Here is a 26,893-nt window from a genome sequence, read left to right on the forward strand (position 1 = left end):
ATTATCTTACATTTTTTACATTTACATTTACTTCAAATCAAATTAAAACCTCAAAATATAATCAATCTGAAATTCACTCACTTTATTTCCGAATAATATTGAAAATATATTTTTTTTCTGACATAATATTCATCAAATTTTAAATATATAATTTTGTTTGCGTTTGTATAGTCAAAATAACTACATTACTTTGGTATGATAATATTTAATAAATTCAAATATGTATATTTTTTGTGCTACCCAAAGTAAGGGACTTATAATTTTAACAAATTCATTTAAATTACCACAGATGGGTACACGATCCGCGGATGTGCCGTCGACCTGGACAACGCCACCCGGAACGCGTGCAACAACGAGATGGTGTGCATGTTGTGCACCTACAAAGAGGGCTGCAACCGGGACAAATTCCCGTCCATTCGGGCGCACTGCCTCCAGTGCAGCGGCAACTCGACGTCCTCGGATTGTGCCGCCGATACCTCCAGCTCGTCTGCGATCTGCCCGCTCTACAAGTCTGGCGACAAGTGCTACATCCGCAAGAGCAACCGCACCGTGGACGGCTCCATCCAGCGCGGATGCCTCTCCTCCGCCCAGGCCCAGCAGCAGTGCGTCGAGGATGACAACTGCTTCACCTGCGTGGGATACAACTGCAACTACCTCACGTACAACGACATCAACATCCCGCTGGCCCGCGACTCCGCCTTCAAGGGATTCCTGTCCGTGTCCCTGATGATCGCCGGTCTCTTGGCCGCCTGGAAGCTCTAAGGAGGCACTGCTGCCGCACGGATGAAAGTCAATCAAAGATTTCAAACTTCCAATATTCCTAGGCTTCATCTTCAGCATTCAACCACTTTTTTCTAGAAGCATTATAAATGGTATATTCTTTTTTTTTTACAACCCCTATCTTTGTTATGTCGTTACTTTGAACAAAAATAAAGATACAAATTAAATGAGATAAATATTAAACTGTTCTTTTTTTTTAAGTTGGAATTTAGAGAACTGTAGAATTAAAACCAGTATATAGTCTTCCAAAGAAGCTTGATATCTTGACAATATTGGCATATCAAGTTTTAACAAAATACATAAGATATCAAACTATTATTTCCCCATTATTGTCAATACCATCTAACTTGATTTTGAAATTATTATGAACTTGGAACAACATTTAATTCTTGCTAAATTGATAAATTAATTGATTCCATAACTTTTATTAACAACTATTAACATTAATATGCTAATAATATTATTATAGTTGCTATTTATTCTTTTTACAAACCGAATTAGTTAGCTTTAGGCAAGATTAAAAATTGATATTAAATGGGAATGAAAGGCTTAGATAAAGAAGCAAATAAGACATTTACGTTAGTTTAAGGAACTGTACAAATAAAACCAGGTCTCAAAAGACATTTTAATTCTTATTTAAGGATTTTAAATTATACAATTATACAATTGAGGAGTGCATAAATGTGTCGACGCCTCCGAATGTTTGTCAATTACTTTTCACGGCTCGCTTTTCCGGGGTCATTTCAGATCGAACTATATGTGCGGAAATAGATCAGTTTGTGCACTCATATCAAAATTAACCCTAACAAGAAAGGAAAGCTAACTTCGGGCGGAGCCGAAGTTGAAATACCCTTGCAGAATATTCTGCAAATTATATTCTCCAAAATTATTCATATGATGCATTCTTAATACTCATAAAAAATCCAAACTTCCTAACTTTAAAAACACCAAAGTTATGGCATTTCCAATCGTTCAGTTATGTATATGGCAGCTTTAGAATATTGTCGGCCGATCCTTATGAAATTTGATATGTCGGATTGATTGGGCAAAAATAAAACCCATAGAAAATCCCAACTTCCTAACTTAACAAACACTAAAGTTATGGCATTTCCGATCAATCAGTTATATGGCAGCTATAAGATATAGTCGTCCGATCCTTATGAAATTTGGTACGTCGGATTGATTGGCCAAATATAATACCCATAGAGAGTCCCAACTTCCTAACTTAACAAACAGCAGAGTTATGGCATTTCCGATCAATCAGTTATATGGCAGCTATAGGATATAGTCGGCCGATCCCGGCCGTTCCGACTTATATACTGCGTGCAAAGGAAAGAAGGGTGTGTGCAATGTTTCAATTCGATATCTTTAAAACTGAGAGACTAGTTCGCGTAGAAACAGACAGACGGACAGACAGACGGACAGACGGACATGGCTATATCAACTCAGGAGGTGATCCTGATCAAGAATATATATACTTTATAGGGTCGGAGATGTCTCCTTCACTGCGTTGCACACTTTTGACCAAAATTATAATACCCTCTGCAAGGGTATAACAAGACAAAAAAACTAACTTCGGGCGGAGCTGAAATTTATATACCCTTGCAGTTATTACAAAACAATAAGCTCAAAGAAGTTTGGTCGACTAAAATCGAATTTTTGAATTTTGAATAGCTTAATCATTGAACCATAAAATCGTTTACCCGCCCTTTAAAATTCGTTATTTCGAAAAAATTAATAGATGCCTATCTTTGCCCATCTCCTAACAACTAAGAATAAAACAAGAAAGGAAAGCTAACTTCGGGCGGAGCCGAAGTTGAAATACCCTTGCAGAATATTCTGTAAATTATATTCTCCAAAATTATTCATATGATGCACTCTTCATAAAAAATCCCAACTTCCTAACTTTAAAAACACCAAAGTTATGGCATTTTCGATCAATCAGTTATATGGCAGCTATAGGATATAGTCGGACGATCCTTATGAAATTTTGTAGGTCGGATTGATTGGCCAAATATAAAACCCATAGAAAATCTCAACTTCCTAACTTTACAAACACCAAAGTTATGGCATTTCCGATCGTTCAGTTATATGGCAGCTATAGGATATAGTCGGCCGATCCCAGCCGTTCCGACTTATATACTGCGTGCAAAGGAAAGTGCAAAGGCTGTGTGCAAAGTTTCAATTCGATATCTTTAAAACTGAGAGACTAGTTCGCGTAGAAACAGACAGACGGACAGACGGACATGCTTATATCAACTCAGGAGGTGATCCTGATCAAGAATATATATACTTTATACTGCGTTGCACACTTTTAATTAAAATTATAATACCCTCTGCAAGTGTATAAAAATCCAAAAACTACAAAAACACGCATTTTTAACAAAAATCGGTTGCCCACAGCTTAAAAATCGTTATTTCGAAAAAAATAAATTGTCCATGGGCGCAAAAATGTTTGTAAAAAATGCTATTTTAAAAGATTTTTGCTCAACCAAACGCGCATCTATAAAAATTGTGCTTATGAAATATTTGTATTTTATTTCACTGGAATCACTTATTATCAGGCCAATTGATTGTAGTTTTCGCTTTCATAAAAAATTGGAGATTACATTTGTGGAATATCTGGGCAGAATAAGTTTTCTTTGGCCAACATCTGGTTTATTTGTATGTCAAATTATAATCAAGTTGATAAATCTATACGCACATGCCGCGGTATTTTAAAAGCGAAAAAGAAACCATATGGTTAATTTTTATGTCAAACTACGATCAAATTGGCCAGATAACAAGTGATTCCAGTAAAACAAAATAAAACAAGAAAGTAAAGCTATATTCTGTAAATTATATTCTCCAAAATTATTCATATCATGCACTCTTAATACTCATAAAAAAACCAAACTTCCTTACTTTAAAAACACCAAAGCTAGGGCATTTCCAATCGTTCAGTTATATGGCAGCTATAGGATATAGGCGCCGATCCTTATGAAATTTGGTAGGTCGGATTCAAAATAAAACCCATAGAAAATTTTAACTTCCTAACTTTACAAACACCAAAGTTATGGCATTTCCGATTAATCAGTTATATGGATATATCAGAGATATAGTCGACCGATTCCGGCCGTTCCGACTTTTATACTGCGTGCAAAGGAAAGATGGGTGTATGCAAAGATTCAATTCGATATATTTAAAACTGAGAGACTAGTTCGCGTAGAAACAGACAGACGGACAGATGGACATGCTTATATCAACTCAGGAGGTGATCCTGATCAAGAATATATATACTTTATGGGTCGGAGATGTCTCCTTCACTGCGTTGCACACTTTTGACCAAAATGATATTACCCTCTGCAAAGGTATACAAATTCTAAAAACAAGTACCATTTTTACTAAAATATAGAAATATTTTCTGTTATTTAGGGCTATTTTAGTTTATGAGAAACACTTTCTTGATTCAAGAAAAGTTTTCTTGTTTTGAGAAAAAAATTCCTTAAAAATAGAAATCTTTTCTTGGATTTAGAAAAAATAAAGTTTTATGGCAAATTTCTGAAATTAGGGTTAATTTTGCTATGAGTGGGGATGCTACTCAGATTTTAGGAAAGCGAAAATTAAGTCTATGTTATGGAACTGCATCGTCCTGGGCATAGAGTCATAGAGTAAGAAACTATATAGAGGCATAGAGTAAGAAACTATATAGAAGTTTCATTTGCTCTGCCCGGGCCTCTGCTAAAGCTCTGCTGAGTGCCATGTTCGAAGCTAACTTCCCCTCTTTCTCACCACTTCTAACATGTGCGGAGCACAAGCAATAGTATGGGGAGTTCTCGCACCTATTCTTAGGAATAAGAGCGACCAGTGCAGCAATAAGAATTCACCATGGGACTCGATTCCAGTTCGATCGAACAAAGAAAAACTCTATTTTTTCCGTTTTTCCCCTACGTGGCATCACTGGCAAAGTCACTCTAGAGCGCGGGCAGAGCAAATGAAACTAGAGGTATTACACTATGTCCTGGGACGGCGTCGGCTAGCTCCGGAATCCTCAGGGCGGAGTACCCCCAATGTCCCTAAACCTTCCACAACATTAAACATCGATTACTATCGACGTCTCACTTTACAAATACTAACATCTCTAATAACGAAAAAGTAAACAAAACCAAAACCGCGAAGTTATTAATTTTTCTAGTTTTTATGCGTGTGATAAGTGAAAATTTAATGCAAGTAAAATCTTAAAAACTATAAAAAATTAACAAAATTAAAAATTAAAAATTATCTGAATAGTGCTGCCAGACTGTGTGTTTTTATAGCGAAGTGGCAAGGAGCACTTATCGATTAGTTATCGTAAAAAGTGGAATGTATTCTCAGAAGCGCGTGGATTTGAATTTTTAATGCCTCTCTATTAACCCTTTAAGAGCCTTTTTGTTACCAACTATTGATATTTTAAAATTTGTTTTTATTTTAATTTGATAATTAAATTATCTTAATTAATGATCTTAATAAACATTATAGGTTTGTATATAAAATATTAACTTCATTTAAAAATGTAAGGTCTTTTTAAGAAATAATAACCTTTAGAATAAAGTTCCTTTGTGCAGTTTATTGACTCGTTTGTTTAGATTTATAATAGTTAATAGTGACTAATACTAAAGTATTTTATGATTGCATTACGTATATATTAAATACTTAACTTTGTTGAAAAAAACACCCTAAAAATAAAATTAAAATGGCACTCTGACAACCCGCTAACGTGCACGGCAAACATATTTGCCTTCGAAAAGTGTGTACAAAATAGCCAACTATTTACGCTGTGAATCACTGGCCATAAATTGTTCGGGCCATCTTATCAGTTCGAGTCGATTGCCCTTATCTATTTTCCATAAGCTCGGCAACTGAAAATCCCATACGAACTTCGGATACTGCCGTCAGTCTTGGTTTAGCTTTACTGCTCGTCGCTTCTTCGATCGCCGTGAAATTAGTAATTGAATTTAACACATTCGTTTAGTATCGAATAACCAAATCAGTCATGAAGTTCTATCTGCTGGTGATCGCCGCCGTGTCGTTTTTGACCTACATCAGTTGTGGTAAATGGTTTTCCCTTGTTAATTCCCTCCTGATCTCGATCGTTATTACTTTTTTTTCCTGTTTCAAATGAACGATTTATTGAGTGCATTACATAAGAAGGTGTGATAAGCGGTGGTCTCATGGACACGAAAATAAATTCGTGATTAGATATCAACAGGCCTAGAAACGTCAAAGGTTTTAAGCTTTTTAACTTGGCCAACGTTTTTTGGTTTGTGTGTACAGCCGGCGAATAATTCGATATATATAGTATCCATGAAGTACGTATTCATATGCCAGAAGTAGGTTGCTTTCTCGTTATGATGATATATAATATATATGTGCAGCGATGCAGGCTTGTTTTCAGTAGCGGAAAGTTCTCGAATTTATTAAAAAAATAAACATATCATGCTTACAATGATGTCTGTAGAACAAATTAAGCTTAGTTAATTAGCTATTGTAGTAATATGTATTAAATATGAAGCTGTAAAACAACCTTTTATCAAACCTTTAAATGATTAAATATTTAGAAATAAAAGCTTTGATTTCTGAAATAAAATTACTTATTAAGCTTCTTTCACATTAATAGTTTTTTAAAGCAAGATCAAAATTGTTATAAATTAATATTTAGTTTATCGTATTTTTCTCAATATGGATGCAAACATTAAAGTCCAATCAATGCATAATCTCCCTCTAGGGAAGTTTTAATAATTTCATAATAATTTGTTTGCAACCTTAAATTATATTGTCAACGCTGTAAATTTACTTTACTTATCTTATTAGCGGCAAATAGAGAGAAATGTATGCTCGTTGACTCATTTCGGGGCCTATGTGTGTCCACATCGGCGGTTAGAATCGATTGTGGGAGCAGGGTGACTGCGATAGTACAGTGCGTGCCATCAGACTAAGGCAGAGCAGGTGAACGGGTCATTAGCAGGCAGGAAATGAAACAGAGGAGATAAAATAGACATGTTTTTGCACTGTTTGGGAGGGGACCTTGCACCCTTGTTTATTTGTGGATGCCAACGCAGAGGCTACAGCCATTGATCTAATCTAATCAGGCCTGGCCGAGACTCAATCCCAACGCTCCGTTCCCCTCGCTCCATTCGCAGATGGCTGCATCCAGTGCCACTCCAAGACCAACGAACGCTGCGCCACCGATCCGGTGAGCCTGCTCAACAGGAACTGCTCCGACGGCTCCTCCAACTGCTACTCCCGCGTCCAGGGTGAGTCATCCTATACTACTTTTCAATCTCGAAATATCACAACATATTCATAATCCTCATATTGAAGATCTCCTAATTATTTTCATAAGCAATCAGTCATGTTCCATTAGTAATTTATTTATTTAATGAATACGATTTTGTGGTTATTTAAATTTAAATGATCACAAAGAAAAGTATTCTTTAAAGTATTCCAAAATATAAATAAGGCTAATTAAATAATAAACAAATTAGTATTTTCCTGATATATATATACATTCCAACCGATTATGTTTAAATTTGAAGATTTTTTTGTATGCTTAGAAATATTCCCGAAAATTATTATTCAGTTTTAACCAACTAAATAAGTTTTAGTGCTCCAAAAAAATGTTTGAGCAAATGCTTGGTTACATAAAGTATATTTTATAATTGAAATTGTTTATAATTGTATTGTTTAGCTATAAATTTTCTAATAAATACTGCCAAAACTATTGATTATAACATACCTCGTTACGTTGACTGATAATGGCAATGAACTCTAGTCAATGTATACATAAAGCACACATACCAGTATTATCAGTTATATATTATTGAGTATACAAATTAAATGATCTAAGCCCTCGCATACTCTTGTTATCGCTTAAGTAAATGTAGTCAAATAAAAACACAAAATATAATCAATCTGAAATTCACTCACTTTATTTCTGTAAAATTTTAAGCATGTTTTAATAATAAAACACTTTTGATTGCTATAGTTTAATCAGCTACATCTACCAGTTAATACTTTTTTTATTTCCGAAAGAAGGTGTAGTTTTTAGAAAATATGTTTTTTTTTATGACATAAATTAATCACAATTGTATCAAATTTGGAATATGGGGGTTCGCTTATGTTTGTATAGTTAAAATAACTTAATTGCTTTGCAGTGAAAATATATATTTAATGAATCCAAATATGTATATTGTAAATAAGGGACTTATAATTTGAACAAATTCATTTAAATTACCGCAGATGGGTACACGATCCGCGGATGTGCCGTCGATCTGGACAACGCCACCCGGAACGCGTGCAACAACGAGCTGGTGTGCCTGTTGTGCACCTACAACGAGGGCTGCAACCGGGCCAACTTCCCGTCCAGTCGGGCGCAGTGCCTCCAGTGCAGCGGCAACTCGACGGCCTCGGATTGTGCCACCGATACCTACAGGCCGGCGGCGATCTGCCCGCTGTACAAGTTCGGCGACCAGTGCTACATCCGCAACAGCAACCGCACCGTGGACGGCTCCTTCCAGCGCGGATGCCTCTCCTCCGCCCAGGCCAAGAAGCAGTGCGTCAAGGATGGCAACTGCTTCACCTGCGAGGGACGCGGCTGCAACTTCCTCAAGTACAACGACACCCTCATCCCGCTGGCCCGCGACTCCGCCTTCAAGGGATCCCTGTCCGCGTTCCTCCTGATCGCCGGACTCCTGGCCGCCTGGAGGCTCTAAGGAGGCACTGCTGCCGCACGGATGAAAGTCAATCCTCCCATCTAACTTTCAAGATTGCAAACTTCCAATATTTCTAGGCTTCATCTTCAGCATTCAACCACTTTTTTCTAGAAGCGTTATTAATGATATATACTTTTTTTTTTTACACCCCCTGTCTTTGTTATGTCGTTACCTTGAACAAAAATAAAGATACAAATTAAATGAGATAAATATTAAACTGGTCTTTTTTTAAGTTGGAATTTTAGAGAACTAAATAATAAAAGCCGGCGTATAGTCTTCCAAAGAGGAAAATAATTGCTTGCTATCTTATCAATATTGGCATATATACGAAAATACATAAGATATGAAACCATTATCTCCCCATTATTTTCTAACCCATCTAACTGGATTTTAAAATTATTATAAATGTAGAACAACATTTAATTCTTGATCAATTAAATGATTCTAAAACTATTAATAACAACTATTAACATTAATATGTTATTAATATTATTATAGTTGCTATTAATTCTCTTTACAAACCGAATTAGTTAGCTTTAGGCAAGATTAAAAATTGATATTAAATGGGAATGAAAGGCTTAGATAAAGATAAAAAGCAAATAAGACATTTTCGTTATTTTAAGGAACTATAAAATTAAACCAAGTCTTAAAAAATGCTTTAATTCTTATTTAAGGTTTTTAAATTATATAAATTGTTGACGAAATTAAGTCACTGCCAAATTTATTAGCTAAGTGTTTCTACATGAAAAATCACACAGTAGGATCATAAAAAAGATAATAACTTTCTGAATTTTTATGGATTTTTTTTACAAACTTCTTGGAACAAAAATAAGTATGAAAATGAAATGGGAATGGGAATGGAGGGCAAGTATTGATCAAACATTTTGTTTGCTTTCGGCTGTTTACGAGGTGTCAACGGGCGGCACTTGACGCTCCGCTCCGCAGTTGACATCGTGCCCCTCCAGCACTCCATTCCTCCTTATGGATCCCGATCCCTATCCCGACTCCGATCCCAATTCCGATCCCAATTCCGATCCAGAACCAGAGGCAGTAACCAAACCGGAAGCTCTCTGCGCCAATGAGGGGTGCATAAATGTGTCGACGCCTCCGAATGTTTGTCAATTACTTTTCACGGCTCGCTTTTCCGGGGCCATTTCAAATCGAACTGGATGTGCGGAAATAGATCAGTTTGTGGATGCTACTCAGTTTTTAGGGAAATAATGTCTACTAAATTTGTCTACCAAATTTGTTGATGTAAAACGTGCCATCTATTCATTATTATATTATATTACAGAAATTTAAATAATTGCTGTTTAATGGAGTAAAAGCGAATCAAGTCTGATTTTAACTTTGACTAAAGAATTTTGTGTACTTAAATGTCTGAAAAAAATTACATTTATTGCTTAATTTAATGTAATTTTTATTTGCTATGATCATTAGATTTCTTTAATCTATTTTTCTTAACTTAAATAAGAAACGTAGTTTATTTAAGAAGCTTATTCTTATTTTAAGAGTTTGACACTTGAATCAAGGTTTTTTTTAAGATTTTAAGAACAATTCTTTCTTGATTTAAATAAGAAAACACCAAACATTCTTGAAACAGACTTATATAAAATCAAGTATGATCTTACTTATATGTTTTTTTTATATTTATATTTTTAATATATTTATAATTTTCTGTATTAGAAAGATCTATGGGCTATCATTAATATTGAAAACTTAGTTAAAATATGTACAAATTTTTGTAGTACTTGTGTAGGATATTCTAGTTATGATGTATTAATGTAGTTATATAGTTTCTCAGGAGGCTTTGGCTTCGCCAGTCACATTAAAATGACGACAGATCGGCAGGGCACTCACATACAAACTTTTCCCTGACCAGACTGGAGCTCAGAAAACACAGGACTAGGAGACGGATATACCGAAGACAATACGGAGACAGAGTCACGTGGTTGGAGACTCCATTCAGCGGGATCAAGATGCGGAGGATGCAAATCCTGGTGCAGACGCGGGACGGACGGAAGAGCATCTACGAGGTGGACCGCTTTGGGACGGTGGGTCACCTCAAGGCCCGGATCGGACGCACCATGGCCGTGCCCATGGGCTTCAGTCGGCTGACCTACAAGGGCCGCATCCTGGCCAACCAGAGTGTCCTGGAGGACGTGGGCATCAAGCGGATGTCCACGCTGGACCTCTTCTGGCAGCCCGTCGTCCTCACGCCCAAGCAACTCAGCGACAAGGAGGGCGACCTGGACAAGTTGGAGCAGAAGCAGCGGACGAGTATGCAGTCCTCCAGTTTGGCGGAAAGCTACGACCAGATGGTCAAGACGGGGGGACTCCTCAAGGGATCGGACAGTTTCCAGGACGGCGAGGGCGTCGCCGGTGGGGAGATCCCCAATCCCGCGGGCACACCACTCACCCAGGAGGAGGACGAGGATGAGCTGCTCGAGGACCTGATACTGCCATCCTCCGATGGCCTGGACTTCCTAGCCCTCACTGGCCGCCCCAAGAAGTCAGATGATCATATTGAAAAGGACCTGGTGAACATGGTGGATCTGGTGCCCATTGCTGCTCCACTCCCAGATCCCTTGGTGGACTCTCCCCCAAAGAAACCGGAGACCAGTGCTCCAAGCAAGTCCATTAAGCTCAAGTTGAAGGGCAAGAAGAATCGCAAAAAGAAGTAGAAGTAGTTCCTCAGTTACTGCATTTTGTCTTTTGCCACATTTCAGTTCGAAATTCTTTACAACCAACTTTTCAACCGACAATTTGAAATCCAAATTTGTGTTAAAATAAAATTAAAAAAGCCTTTTTCCGGATTAGTTTAATTTATAATATGTGATTTATACTAATACTCCATTTAAGTATAAGGTAAATGTTGATACTCCAGATTCTGAATTGGTTTCATTTATAATATATGATTTATACTAATACTCTATTTAAATGTTATTAAATGATATAGGTTCATTAAAATAATGTATGCTACATATTAATAAATGAGCAAGTTATTGTATAACATTATCTGCTCTTAATTCATAAATACTTATTTTGTATATATACAACTGGATTTAAAATGATCGATCATTTTTGTTCTAAAGAAAATGCAAATTAAATAATAATCCAATATTGTTAAGATAGCTTTAAATATATTTGTTCCCCAAATTAGTTTTTAAACCTGTTTTCGAAAGAAAACTATTTAATACTGATAAGTAATTATTTCTTAAAAATATTTTTAGTAAGCCCTCACTGAGTGCAAATGTATAATTTTAGCCGATCTGCGCACGTATTACTCGAAATCATTTATCCCCAGCAGTAACCATTTAATTCGGACTTGTTTATACTCAAACAAATAATTAACAAATAATGGCATGGCCAATGCCATAACAATTTTTCAAATTTATGAATTATTTATGGACTGCATGGTACGATGCGATGCGATCGCAATGGTTCTGAAAATGCCAAAAAATAAACGAAAAACTGGAGAAAGAAACCACTTAACTCAAAATAATTGTAAACAGAATGCGAACACAAAAATCAAGGAAAAACAACAACAAGCAGTTCCATAAATGGATAATGGATAAATCCTGGGCGCAACTGGATGCGTAGATTTATATAGGAGGAAGGTAAACAAATCGGTTCAGGTGGAGACCCGGCCAGGTACCAGATACCATCTACCAGACACCATATATACCAGGTACTATCTACCCTCTACAATCCCCAATCCACCATTAATTGAATGCCCGTGGCTGATGGAAAGCAGACGCCCCCTGATTATCGGGGGTGTTCACTTTGATCGGTCCAGTTTTTCGGTTCTTCGGTTCTTCGGTTCTTCGGTTTTCGGGTTCCCCGGATCTCCACAGGGTCTAATGGCCAACAGACGCCATTTTCATGGGGCTCCACTGCCGCCCCTTCTCTTTCGCTCTCCCTTGATGGCCCCCTTATTTGGCTGCCTCCCTCGCACACCTGCACTGAGCGAAAAGAAGAAACAAGTACAAGTAATAAAATCACTACCTAGTGGTAGTCAAACATCTCCAGCCCAATTAATTATGCAAAATAAAATATCAAACAAATTTGAACATCACTAATTGATTTGTAAGGCTTTTTAATATAGAAAAATTTATTTAAAACCAAAAAAAATAACTAGTAACGTTTGAGCGGAGGTTTTTGTTAAAAAATAGTTCTTATCAAATACTTTTAGTATGCTCAAAAGTTATATGCAATTATTAGTCCTAATAAATGTTGTAATGTTTGGAAATTCCTTTAGAAACATTCGAATTAAGATCGAAATAATTATACATTTTTATATTCGAAAATAAACATGGTTGCCAATGTTAGAACAAATTTGTAGTTCTTTTATTTTCTTTTAAAAGTTAATTTTTTTTTTAATTGCTTAAAAACTTGTATTTTTTGGAAATATAACAATTTGTTTCGCTGTTTATATTGTTTTATTAAATTAAATGGAGAGTATTTCAAAAGTTAAGCATTTGTTAATTTTAAAATCAGACTTCTTTGTTATTTTTTATTCTCTGTGTGCCTTTCCACTGTCTTAATATTCCGTTTTCCTTTTTACGGTTTATTTAGTGTCGAGGTTATGGCGCAATTTGTATTTATGGCCACTGGCAGGAGCACCATCGGCTGCACTGCAGCACCACAACCAGAAGCACCAGCACCAGAAGCAGCACCTCGGGAACCATGAGCCCCATGAGCACCATGTGGCCGCAGTCCAATTAAAAGCGTTTTCCAAATGAGGCGCATGACTCAGGTCAGCCACCCACTCGGCGGGCACGCCCACTGCCCGCCGCCCCCTGCAAGAAGTAAACAAAGTCCAAATGGGGATCAGCAACCCCTCCACCCCCTCCCGCCCTCCGCCAAAGGCCACGCCCCACCAAAAGGAGAGAGAAAGAAAGAGAGAGAGGAATTTTTGAAACGGTTAATCTGAAACTTGGGGAAGGAGAACTCGAGGAGGGGCTACAGTGAACTATGCACTTTGGTAAATCACAATCTTTATCTTTACTATCCAAAAATATATTTAAAATAGTATTAGACTACTTTCAAGTACTTTTTTAGTTGTCTTAGATATATTATAGATAGTATTATACTATTTGAAATATATTTTAAGATAATAAAACGAATTCAACTCCTTTGAGTTCTTTTGTTCTTACTTTTTGTGTGTTTACAGGTAATCTCTCATTTTATAAAATACTTAAAAATAAATAACAAATCAGAAAGTACATGTGATATATAGTCACATCGCATTCCTAAAATCCGATTCCAAGTTAACTTTATAAATATTCAACCATTATTTTCATAAATCATAATTATTCTTTAATTATTTTGACTAAAAGAGGATTGACCATAAAAGCTATGACACGTGCTTTATGTAGTAATGATATTATAACAACATTTCGCATTTAACCAAAAAACACTAGGATTTGATAATGAATTGAACAATATAAAGTAACCTAGGACTTCTACAAACTCCAATAGGAAAAAACGGCAAGGATCTGGTGATAATATCTTCCGCAACTGTAGCATCACTGTAGGCACCATCTGGCAAATGCCCTTACCGCACCCTACTCTCAGTTCAACCGGGCATATTCCCTGGATACATCCACCCAGTACAGTGCGCTCTTCGCAGAGGCCACATGTGTCGACCCGATCCGAGGAGGAGGAGGCGCCTCGGCCATTGGTGGATCGATCCGAGTCTAAATTTGGATGCTGCTGGCGGCGATTGGTGGACGGATGCGAGATGATATGCTCAAGATCTCGAGAGGCAGTTCGGTGTGGTACGGTTCGAGAAAGGGAACTCTCATTCGGCGGACAAACGCTTGACGGAACGGATGTGTGCGTGATCAGAGATCGGATCGGAATCAGAAACAGAATCAGAATCAGAATCAGAATCGGAATCACAATCAGATCGGTGCGATATATACGGATAATCAGTTCGCACTTGGCCGGAAGAAGGTGGCAATTGAGACAACTCAACGCTTTCTGCCAGGCGAAATAGCGCCAATAGAAAGAAAACAAATAAAAGAAGTTCAAGTCAATCAATCAGGCAGGAAAGCGAAAAAGAGGAAATTTTCGCCAGTCAACGCGATCGGGCCATAAAAACATTCGAGCCAAGAAAATAGGAATTAATTTATTTATTTTTCTCATTCAATTTCGATCGAAATTCTGATTGACAACTGCGAAAGGTTGCGGTGATTTTTCACACCCCCACGTCGGCAATAGAACATTTTTTTTTTTGCAGTGCACAGTGAGTGAGTGAGTGAGTGAGTGGAAGGGAGATAGTGAGTGTGTGCGGGTGCAATAATCAAATTTGACAACTGCGCGAAAAACGTTCGAGATCAAAACACCGCAGCCAAAACAAATCAAATCGGAATAAATGGGCCAAGAATTCAGTGCGATTTCCTTTTTTTTACTGTGAGCCCCCGCTATACACACAATACGATATCCGTGCGCACATAGATCACCGATCCAGGCCGCGATGACGCACTTGATGGGTCCCACGGAGTGCGCCAGCGCCATGATGACCACCTCGATGCAGTTCCTCGACACCAGCCTCCCGGATTACAACTGCTACGCCAACGACTACTGGACCTCGCCCTACATGACCGGCGGCCTCAGTCCCATGAAGCAGATCGAAGGTGAGTCCGCCGCGCAGCTGGAAGGGATCGGTATTGGGATTGGAATCGGGATTGGATTAGGGATCCCGATTGGAATAGGGATTGGGATTAGGATTGGAATTGGGATAGGGATTGGGTGATCCCAGGAGCAGGAACTCCTGCATTTCAAGTGGGTTACTACAACCAGTTTGTATTTTTAAGGGGTTTCCCCCGATCTGTGTTTATATTTAAATATGTGAATCTGTTTGAAATTTGTGAAAATTTAAAACCTTAGACTGTTTAAACCACACTTTGACCTTTATAAAAGTGTGTGGCAAATATTAATGCTTGAACTTCAACTTAAGAAAAGAAAATGTTTTGTATATCAACTATAGTAAATAATCTACTTATATAAAAGTGATTTAATATATTAAAGATCAATTCAATCAATTTTACAAGAAAAGTCACTATTGATAGAATATTATTATTATTGTTTTTGCAGAATAAAATGTATTTTTCTGTTTGATAAATTCATGAAATATTTTTTTTGATAAAAGATAACAAAAAATAACAAAACAATATTTAAAAATAAATATACACATACATTTATTGGCACTAATGATCTTTCCAATTTCATTAAAAGGTATCCCTTTAAAAGGTTTTTCACTCTTACAATTATGTTCACTATTTAATAGTTCAAGTATTGACAGATTTCTGTCATTTGTATTAAAAGGGTTTTCAATAGTTTTTCTAATGATTGTTGATTTGTTTTTTAAGGCAACTAAACTAATATTTATGATCTGCATTGTAAAAAGATGTACCATTTTAAAAGAGTATACTATACATAGGATTGATAAAATGTTTAACTTATCGCAGGTTATAAAATGTTATAATTTTAAAATGCTAAGTAAACATTTCAACTAGGAAAATATATAATTTATTTGTTCCTATTTTAACTATATGCTTTACTGAGTTTAAATCCGTAAAAACGAATTACAATTACAACTGACAAAGGCCAAAATAAATGCTGAATAACTCCAAGGAATGTACGTTTGTGACAAAATACATTTCATACCATTTGTTTGGGCTGCAAGTGACCCAGAAAAAAGCGAAAGAAAATCCGTTTCCGATACAGTAATTAGCAAAATACACGGACCATGGCAGAGGCGGCATGAACAACCAGAATAAAAAAGAAAAAAAACAGAAAACCCGAGCAATTAGCTCCGAATTCCCGGATCCGAGATTCTCAATTCTCAACTCTCGAGTCTCGTTTTTCAAGTGGCATTTCTCCGTTGTTGTTGTTTGATGTTGTGGTGTGACAGAAAAACGATTTGTTGTGCCAAACGTTAATTGATTTTAGAATTCATTCGTGCAGCGAAAAATGCCGAAAAAAGAGCTAGCGTCTCATGAAGCGACAAAAAGGCAAAGGGCGACCTGTCATGGGTCATTGCCGGCAATTCCCGCCGCAATTCTCCGAGACGGTGACAATTAATTGCAGAAAATCCGCTCGAAAGCCAGCATCTTCAGGGATCTTCAGCGGAGATCTCCTCCGAAAAGGGGAGATCCTAAATTTAGAGCGGGCAACTCAATCAGCAGCCACTGCTCCGATGCCGTTTTATAATTGGACATGTTGTCCCATTTGCCTCGAAACTCGAAAGTCGGCTCATTACAAATAAAAGTGTGTAAAAAGGCAGAAACTAAAGGGATCTTTAATCAGGACTCTGCGCCGGCGTGGCGTCTCCGTGTTTCCCTGACTTCCACTTTAAATCGCATAAATCACATTAAATATGAAATTAGCAAATCCCAGCGGCTATATATAAGCCCATTCACTTGGCATACAATTTACACATATATATGGGGATCGGGTTTGATTTATAGGCGAATATTTTCCGCCCATTTGTCAGGGATCTGCAAAAGTAGGTTGAATTGAGCTCTTTATTTATTTGTATGAAAGGGGCATTTTCGTTCGGCACAAAGTGAGTTAAGGTAATATTTTATTTCAATTCTTAAAAGAAAAAAGTGTAAGAAAAACTAATAAAAGTTTACTTAAGATTTATATATTCTGATCTCTATATTTATTTATTATAATTAAATAATTTATTTTTGTATGAAATACTTATTCAACTAGACAAGTGAAACAAGAATTAATATAATTTATCAGAGCCAAAGCTTTTTTATTAAAACTGAAAGAAAACATTAATTTTCAAAGTTTGAAAAATCTTAACGATTTCAGTACTATGAATATGCTGTTCAACTGATAAATGACAATTTTTGAATTTGTTCCTTTTAAATGTATAAACACATTATATGCCCCAAAAACAATTGTCGTTTTTTTCTTCTCATAACATTGATTTATTTAAAGCCTTAAGTTAAATCTTATAGTTTATAAATCAAGAAATTTTAAACAACCAGGAAGTACCAATAAATGTCTCTTAAATTCTTAATCGATTTTTTTATGGGTATTCATTTTACCACAATTTTACACAATGAATAAATACAATGATTAAAATAAAATACCTTAAGGAAAACCCATCTTGCCCATTTCATCTTATTCTCGTTGTTACATTTTTCCTCTGACTTATGTTACTATTATAACTATGATGATTTGTCAACCCCATCGTTGACCCTCTAATTCCCAATCCTAATCCCCCATTGCAGCCTGCATCCAAACGGCTGGCAAGGATCGCAGCTCGTACAAGCCGCTGGAGCAGATCGATGCCAAGTTGGCGGACATCGATGCGCACAGTACAGGCAGCACTGGCACCGCGAACAGCGGCAGCAGTGGCAGTCTCTCCAATCCGAGTTGCCAGGAGCACTCCTCGGCCTCGTCCCTCCTGCCCCCCGACTATCCCGGCGGCAACAGTGAAGCCTCGACGGCAGCGACATCCGCCGGCACAGCAGCAACATCGACGGCGGCGGGCGGAGCAAGTGCATCCACGGGATCCAAGAAGTACAAGGGCCAACACAAAAAAGACAACAACAGTGCGGACAGTAATACAGTGAAAAACAACAGCAACAACATTAGCAAAGGGGTAAGTTATATAGATATATTATTTAGATTTATTACATAGAAATATAATCTATTATTTTAAAGTCCCTTTTTTATGCCTTGAAATTAGCTTAGCCAGTTTTCGAATTTTAATTCTTCAAAATACCCATTCAAATTTGTTAGGTTTCATTGGGCACTAACTCTTGATAAAATAAATTACAAAAAAAACATATTCTTTTTTCTTAACAAATAAATACAGAATATTCTATGGTTTTGTACCTCATAAGTATTTGAAAATTATATCACTTGAGTTTAGACTAATTTTATTCCGTTTATCTTGTCATGATTTCAATCCTTATTTATATATATTTTTTTTAAATAATAAATAAGAAATGTTTTTTGTACATACATATATTTATATTAAATATTTGGCTTTATTCAGGAATCGGAGCCAGTGCATCCATCGCTCGCCCAGGCCATCGTGGTGCTGGAGACGAAGGCGCTGTGGGACCAGTTCCACGCTCAGGGCACCGAGATGATCATCACGAAGACGGGTCGCCGGATGTTCCCCACCTTCCAGGTGAGGATCGGGGGCCTCGATCCCCACGCCACCTACATCTGCATGATGGACTTCGTGCCCATGGATGACAAGCGATACCGCTACGCCTTTCACAAGTGAGCAAATCATAGTTATTGTAGAATTATTACAATGAAATATACAAAGATATTTATTAAACATATATAAGTACAAAATATATTTTTAAAAAGATCTTTTCAAGTTAAAAACTCTATTTACATTACTACTACTTGTCTACATTAAGGATATATTTACTGTGATCTTTCAGCTCCTGCTGGGTGGTGGCTGGCAAAGCGGATCCCATCTCCCCGCCCAGGATTCATGTGCATCCCGACTCACCTGCCGCCGGTTCCAACTGGATGAAGCAGATCGTGTCCTTCGACAAGCTGAAGCTCACAAACAACCAGCTGGACGAAAATGGTCATGTGAGTCCACCAAACTTTGATTAATTATAATTATTATGTATTCATACCTTTTAAATTATATTTTTAACATAAAAAACATTTACTTTAACGCTCAAAACAAATGTTATCCTATGTATTTCCTTACCTTTATTATTATTTTCTATTTAATCCGTCTTTAATTTGTGGGTATTTTTGATATGAATCAGAAGGGGATTGCCACTCTGTTTGTTTATTATTTTTCTACTGCTGTTTGTTTGCTTTTGCCTTGTTTCCAAAGTCATAAATTGACCACCTAATGTTTTTTTCAGTGTGCCTATAATGTTTGGTTTTTCTCTTTTTTCCCATCCATTTACAGATCATTCTGAACTCAATGCATCGCTATCAGCCACGATTCCATTTGGTGTACTTGCCGCCGAAGAATGCGTCCTTGGATGAGAACGAGCACTCCAGTCACTTCCGCACTTTCATCTTTCCGGAGACGAGTTTTACGGCCGTAACTGCCTACCAGAATCAGCGGGTTAGTACAGGGGTTAATTCGTTTTTAAAAAATTATTAAATAATATTCATAGGAATAAAACCATAAATAAAAATTTGGGATTATTATTCAAAGCTTTTAAAACAAATTTATAACTATGAAAATATAGTATAAATTAAACCAAATTCAAGTTGCATTGCAAAGCAATCATTTAAAGATAAGGAAAGATAACTATTTTATGAACATGTTCGACACAAAATATCTACCAATTAAAGAACAACCTCAGAGCACTTTTGCATTTTAAAAAATTCTTTAAAACCCATAAAAGTTAAGAATATCTTTTTAGCTATTCTTTTTAAACAAAAACTAATTGCCCAATGCAATTCCCCTCCGCATTTAAACCCTCTCGATTTTCCCTTGGCATACCAAACAAGAGGCCGCGACCATTTTGTGCCATTTCGGCCTTATTGTTTATGTTTTTCCCATAATTTATAACAAACAGCGGCCAAAGCTCGGAGCCCGGTGCCGCGACCCCATCCATTGCAAAACGAAACGGCAGCACAAATATATTTGATTATATATAACAAAAGTGTATGCCTAGCCAGGAAACTTAATGATCGACCAAGGGGATACCCTAAGAATTATATATATATATTGAGTAATCTATATATATCAGGCTATTAAGCTTGAATCAATGGATTAGTCATAGATTTTTTAAATATTTGTTTTAATTGAAATAGGATAACAACTTCAGTTTGATAAACATCTTACAATCAAGTTCCTTTGTTAAGCTTTATCAAAAGTTCTGTGGAATCAAATGTTCCAAGAAAACGTCACCACGAAAGGTGAACAATCAGGTGGGCCAGGTGATATTTTATACAAATAAATACTTAAATGCAGGCCGTTACCTAGGACAAACAAAATTTACACATGCCACTTGCTGTTCGAAATGGGGGTTTAGTATATCAGCTTTGAAAAGTGAGCCGAACTTCGAGGGACCCCAGAACACTCATATCTTATCGTACAGCACTTGCAAGTCGGATGACGAACCAAGGCAACTCGAGGTGCCCCTCGAATTCTCGAATTTGTCTCGGGTATAATTCATAATTCCGGAAAGTGGAGCGGGGAACGGGGAACGCGGAATTTCGGGGACGGGGGGCTTGGGTACATTTGCTATAAATACAGCCTAGACATGCTCGGAAAGTATTTAAATTATTTATGTGCTCAATGTGGGTGTTAACACTTTTTCCACCCGCCCTCAAATTTATTGCAAATCATTTTCCCTGTCTTCTCGCTGCCACTGGAATTCCAGTTGTAAACATTTTTCTCTAATTTGTTGGGTATTTAATTTATTTGTTTTGATTTCTCGGCATACTCATCATGCTTTTCCACTCCAATAAAAATATTTTCCCATTTTCTTCGACTCTTGCAGGTGACACAGCTGAAGATCTCCAGCAATCCATTCGCCAAAGGTTTTCGGGATGATGGCACTAATGATGTGTAAGTATATTAAGTATATATTGTTTAAAATATTTCAAAGTTAAGATCACTTGACAAATTAATCCATTTAACCCATTTCTGTTGAGATTACAAAACAAATTGCTTAGCATTTTGCGTAAAATATTTTTTCGCACACAACCTATTAGATTTTTGTGCAAATTTCAATGCCTAATAATTTGTCAGAAAAACTGTGCCAAAGGAATCTTGCCTTTCATTATAAAACAATTTATAAAAACATGTGTTTGAATTTGTTCTATATTTTTGACAGCCGCTATTAAATACAGATTTTATTACAAAATGTTACACAAGTATGTGTGTTTTACAAGGATTGCGATTTTAGTTTGAATGAAAACAGCATTCGCAATGCAGCATTATAAAACTTAGTTCTTTGTAATTAAGTTTGAATTTCATTACAAAAACTGTTATTCAATCTCCTGTTGTATTGTGTCGTTAAAATATAAGCAATATAAATTTAAGCAATTTCTTTATAGAAACTTGTTTAAATAGTTATTGTAAATCGGAATCAGAAGGGATTGACCCACAATGATACACTTGAAGACTTCAGCCGCTATCCAAAACTTGTAGGAAAATCCATTCCCCTAAAAAGAAACTTCAGATCCCGAAGTCCAAGTGGAACTAGACATTCGGTCGACGGGCAGAGACTTTCCCGGAAAGTATTGAAAATCTTGAAATAACGAAACAATAACTCAAAAACAAAAGAACTTGAAAATGTGGAACAGAAGCCGAAGATGTCGAGTTGGAATGGGACTGATGATGATGGTGATGGGACGGCTGACAGATGTGCCGGCGGCATAAACAATTTTCGGGGGCTTTTCATATTTGTCGAACTGCAGGCCCCGACTTTGCAGCATAGTGTAAACAAATCAGCGGTCCGCAATTCCCAATTTTGTTTACGACTATGCTTAGAGTTGTTTATTACAGGGAATACTTCAAATAATTTTGAGTTTTTTGTTTCAAACTTTCAAGCATTTTTCCAAATGTTTGTGGTCCATGCTTTTCGGCTTAGTTCTGTACAATTTTGAGCACAAATATTTATAATATTTTCTAAAACATTCTTTTTCGCTTTTAATTGTGTAAATGTAGTTTTCTAAATTACTGCTTAAGGGTTCAACAAAAATTGCTGGTTATAAAACGCTTTCAACGTAATTTTTGTTTTAATACAATTACAGTTTTGTAATAGTGTAATGTTTTCTAAAAAAAATAATTACAATTTTCTATATTACTGATGATGGTAACCTTTGTTTTCATAAGTTTAATATGTTTGTTATTTTTTTATTTACCAATTTTAAACACAAATACTTGTAATACTATCCAAAACATTCTTTTTCACTTCAATTCATAATTATATATATTGACGATATGCTAAAAAGTTAGAAAATGTTCTGTTTTAAAAACCCAAATATTTGTATTGATTATCCTTCTTAAATGTAATTTGTTTACATTTGCAGGACAACTGGAGGCGGCAGCAGCATGTCCTCGATGAGCCACGAAAGCCAGGCTCGCATGAAGCAGCAGCAACAGCAACAGCAACTGCAGCAGCAGCAGCAACTCAAGGAGCGAACGGCGGCCACCAGCAACTTCAGCCTGAGTTGCACCGACTTGGGCGTGGAGCAGCAGCAACAGCAGCAGCAGCAGCAACAACAACAGCAACAGGCAGCAATCCTGCAACTGCCGGCCACGCCCTCCAGCAGCTCCACCTCCGGCAACTCCCCCGATCTGCTGGGCTTCCAGATGGAGCAGCAACTGCAGCAGCAGCAGCAGCAGCAGCAACAGCACCAGCAACATCAGACCAGCAACCAGCAGCAGCATCTCCACCAGCAACACCAGGCGAACCAGCAGCAATCGCTGCTGCAACAGAGCCAGAACCAGACCCAGTATGGAAGCTATCACCATGGCTATCAGCCCCAGCCGCAGTCGCATCCCCTCACCCCGCACTCCACCAGCTCCGCATCTCCGCCAGCAACTGCCGCGGGAGCAACTGCATCGGCAGCGGCAGCAGCAGCAGCAGCAGCAGCTGCAACATCGGCTGGCACGGGAGCAACACAAGTGATGACTGCGGCCAATATCTATTCGAGTATCGGTCAGCCTTATGCCCAGGAACAGAGCAATTTTGGTGCCATTTACCATCATAATGCGGCTGCTGCTGCCGCCGCCCACTATCACCATGGCCACGCCCACGGCCACGCCCACAGCCACGCCCACGGGCCATATGCCAGCGCCTACGACAAGCTGAAGGTGTCGCGACACGCGGCAGCCGCCGCCTACGGAATGGGGGCCACCTATCCAAGTTTCTACGGATCGGCGGCCCATCACCAGATGATGCGGCCCAGCAGCTACATAGAGATGGTGCCCCGCTGAACAGGATCTCCGAGTATCCGAGTATCCGGAATCGGTTTCGTTTCACATATTCTCAAAAAATAACCTCTAACTTGCCTGTAAAAATTATTTAATACACTTAATTAAGATTCGTTTGTCAATATTTTAAAACACAAAGTATTCCTGCCAAAGCTAAATAGATCTGAAACCTAAAAACTCATTCTAAAATCAAGAATTTTTGTCAAAAATCGAGCTAGTTTCAATATTCTTAAAGAAATATTTGTAATTGCCTTCAATTTAAAGTTTATTTATCACTTGTTAGGGGTAAAAAATATACTATAATAAGAATCAAAAGAATTTTAGTTAACATATTCTACATAATGTTTTAAATTGCCTGAACATTTTTCTTAAACTAAAGTAGATCTGGTGCCACGCTAAAAAATAGTTCAAGAAGTAAGGTGTTTAAATGTTTTAAAATAAACTGATACAATCATTTCTGCCAAATCTATTTGAACTTGGAGATATAAAATTATTTTAAGTTCAAAAATCCTTTTTAAAATTTATATAAATGCATAAAGGTAAACTAATGTGTGTTATTATCTTGTTTGATCATGGAATATTCCAACAAAGGCTTGGCAAACATTCGTTATTAAATCAAACATATATTTTTTAAATAGAAACAATTAGAATAGCAGACAGAAATATATTTATAAAAATTAAGACCAATATTTATAATTAAAAATCTCCTTTGAAGGATCTTTTCTTGATTTTAGAATCAATTTTGTTGGTAAATGCAGGATTCAAGTATTAGCAGCCAGAAAACCAAATATAAATGCAACAAGTATTACAAGTATTTCTACAAAAAAATTACTATAATAAATAAATTTTTTTTTGTAGCCTAGTTCTTTATGTGAAAAAAATGTAGAAAACCAGAAAACATATTATTTGATGTAATTTGTAGTGTAATTTAAATATATACATATGAATACTTTTTTTTGCTTAACATTTTAGTTATTTCGTTTATTCTATGTAAATACAAGCACATATCTCGCTATATATAAAAACTGAAACAGTTTCAAGTAATAAAAACAAGGAAAATTAAAAAAACAAAAGCATAAATTAACAAAAAAAAAACCCCGAATTTTATTTTAAAATGGCCGAAGTCAATTGGGAAATGGAAATGCCACGGGGAAAAACGATTTTCCATTTACCATTTTGTTTATGCTATATAGCACTTTATCTCGATCTCTCTTCAGCGAACGTTTTTTGTTGAGTGCCCCGTCTCTTTCTAAACAAAATGTGCCGTTGTTTTAATTGAGATAAACCAACGAAAGAGCAGCGAGCAAAAGAGGCTGGAAAATGCGTTGGAAAATGGGGAAATGGGGGTATGTAAAAGGGGAGGGAGTACAGAATAGGAGTTGTGGAAAAGGAGGAGTTCGAAGTGAACAAATATTTCCAGAACACTGTGATCTTAAAGGTGAAATTCGTACATAAATTTCTTGTTAATTAAGTGTTTTCTGATATGTTTTTCATTAATAGAACAAAATTGAAATACTTTTTCGCTAAAAGAAAATAGATAAGCTTATATTTCTATATTGGATGTAGCACAAAAATTTGGTAAGGCAATTTAAAACTTTAACAAAACCGGTAAAAAAGAAAAAGTTTTTGGAAAATATTTGAAAAATATTTGAAAAATGTAACTAACTTTAAAAATTTGCGAAAAATGTAACCCTTTTTTTTAATCTTCAATTTTAGTACTAAGTGCTGTCAAAATCAGAAATATAAGGTATAATTAAATGAACTAAATTAAAAGAAAAAGGAACAGAGTTGCAGGAGTATATACATTATAGGCCTAAAAATGTAGATTTAGATGGTGGGAGTTAATGGAGTAATGTTTCAGGAAGAAGGAGTTGGGGGAGTGTTAGGCGATGGGGGTCCAGGGAAAGGGAGGGAGGGAAAGATCGAGAAAAGGAAGCCATAAAATGGTATCTTGCATTTCCCTCCTCTTTGATTTCCAAGCGACTTTCCTTTGTTATCATTGCGCGTCCATCGACCCTCGAAATGAGTTTTCCACACTCTGATAAGTTTTCCCCCCGACGATTGACAAGGCAAATGGATCTCCAGCCAATGGAATATCGATTTCGGGGCATATAAGTACATAAATGTTTTAAAGAATTGGCAGCCCATCGATCGATTCGAAATGGATTTAAATGCCAAATTGAGGATTTGCGGTGGCCATAGGCTGTCATGTGCTATATTTTAAAGGGGTAGATAAAAGGCAAGCGAATAATTTGGCATTTTCATGGGTGTGTTGGTCTTCTAATGCCTCATTATTCATTCGCTCGATCAAATATATTTGAATTTGTATTAGCTGCCTAAACATTTTAAATTGGAAAATGGTTTCTGTACAGGTATAACCCAAATTATGCCCCTTAGTTTCGAATTTTACGCCTAGCAACTAGTGAAACCGAAATCTGAAAATCCACAAAACACGTATTTGATTTAGAATATGTATAGATAAACACATAATCTAATCAGTTTATAACTTGTCTAATAAAAACATTCCATGCATTTTTTAGAAGTGTGCCGGGAATAAATAAATAAATAAACTACACCAAAGCTTAGTTAAATTATAAATTCAATGTAGCAAAGATATCTGATATCGATATATCTGATATCTCATATAGAACACTTATATTACCTTCCGGGCATTTTACCGGAAACATTATTACCATCACAAAATAATTCTGTAGTTGAAATATATAAAAGCAACAGTATATAATATCTTAATTACCTCAGACTAGAACTACACCATCCTAAAACTATCAAAAATATTTTAAATCAAAAAACACAGAATAATTAACTTGAAATACATAAAACCAAAGAATATAATAACTAAATTACCTCACACCGTTTTAAAAATATCTTATAGCATTAACATTATTAGTATCTTTTGGTTCGCTATATCTGAAATACCTCTTATCAAAAGTATATCGTTCTATACTATCAGAGGTAATCACATTTGATTCCACCTTTGGTTCACCTTTTATGTTTAGGAAAACATTATAAAACACTTACATATATCTAATACCCAGAGTTATTTACCAGAACTACTACCTCTCGGAAGTTCCTAAACATTGTGGGACTTATCGACAAGTTTCCCCGTCAGTGGCCGCCTGCAACTGAATTCCTTTCCGTATACCTACCCCATAGCCCCTATACCATATCATTTCCATATCCCCCGATTCCCGATCTCCGATCCCCGTTCTCCAATCCCCAATCCGTCGGCGACACATCTGTTTGTTCTTGGGCGTTGTTTTTGTGAAATTTTTATGCAAGTGATGAGAAATTTATGTTCTACTTGGTCGCTGCTCTAAGGCGAATTGCATGCCAATTTGTTCTTATTTATGGGTCCTCCCATAGGAGTCGTGCCAGAAGATATGGCATATATATGATGGCGTTATTAAATTTTAGGCATACGCTCGCAGTTCTTTGAAGA

General features: G+C 36.7%; 4 protein-coding genes across 6 annotated transcripts in view; all 4 read left to right on the forward strand.

Annotated features, from left to right (window-relative positions):
• The window catches only part of LOC123037964, a 28,376-nt gene extending 27,499 nt beyond the window's left edge, over nucleotides 1-877 (forward strand). For both annotated transcript variants that reach the window (XM_044460999.1, XM_044460998.1), the window contains exon 3: nucleotides 290-877. In XM_044460999.1, coding sequence (XP_044316934.1) covers nucleotides 290-762 — 473 coding nt within the window. In that variant the 3' untranslated portion in view covers nucleotides 763-877. The remainder of the gene's footprint in view (nucleotides 1-289) is intronic.
• Nucleotides 878-5,685: 4,808 nt separating this feature from the next.
• LOC108039325 (protein crumbs homolog 1) lies at nucleotides 5,686-8,727 on the forward strand. 2 transcript variants are annotated; one of them, XM_044461030.1, is made up of 3 exons: nucleotides 5,686-5,849; nucleotides 6,888-7,052; nucleotides 8,038-8,727. In XM_044461030.1, the coding sequence occupies exons 1-3, from the start codon at nucleotides 5,792-5,794 to the stop codon at nucleotides 8,508-8,510; spliced, it is 696 nt and encodes a 231-aa protein (XP_044316965.1). In that variant the 5' UTR covers nucleotides 5,686-5,791; the 3' UTR covers nucleotides 8,511-8,727. The 2 variants fall into 2 exon arrangements, with proteins under 2 accessions (XP_044316965.1, XP_044316966.1); XM_044461031.1 differs by having other exon boundaries at nucleotides 6,939-7,052.
• Nucleotides 8,728-10,354: 1,627 nt separating this feature from the next.
• On the forward strand, nucleotides 10,355-11,318 carry LOC108039326. The gene has a single exon (XM_017116286.2). The coding sequence runs from the start codon at nucleotides 10,490-10,492 to the stop codon at nucleotides 11,192-11,194; it is 705 nt and encodes a 234-aa protein (XP_016971775.1). The 5' UTR covers nucleotides 10,355-10,489; the 3' UTR covers nucleotides 11,195-11,318.
• Nucleotides 11,319-14,305: 2,987 nt separating this feature from the next.
• Nucleotides 14,306-24,496, forward strand: LOC108050059 (T-box transcription factor TBX5-A). Its single transcript, XM_017131546.2, has 7 exons — nucleotides 14,306-15,154; nucleotides 17,771-18,144; nucleotides 18,544-18,776; nucleotides 18,947-19,103; nucleotides 19,438-19,599; nucleotides 20,990-21,057; nucleotides 22,527-24,496. Exons 1-7 carry the CDS (start codon nucleotides 14,995-14,997, stop codon nucleotides 23,434-23,436), a joined length of 2,064 nt encoding a protein of 687 aa, XP_016987035.1. The 5' UTR covers nucleotides 14,306-14,994; the 3' UTR covers nucleotides 23,437-24,496.
• The last annotated feature ends 2,397 nt before the right edge of the window (nucleotides 24,497-26,893 follow it).

Source organism: Drosophila rhopaloa, unplaced genomic scaffold, assembly GCF_018152115.1.
Source record: "Drosophila rhopaloa isolate 14029-0021.01 unplaced genomic scaffold, ASM1815211v1 contig_3, whole genome shotgun sequence".
In the NCBI taxonomy this organism is placed as follows: Eukaryota; Metazoa; Arthropoda; class Insecta; order Diptera; family Drosophilidae; genus Drosophila; species Drosophila rhopaloa.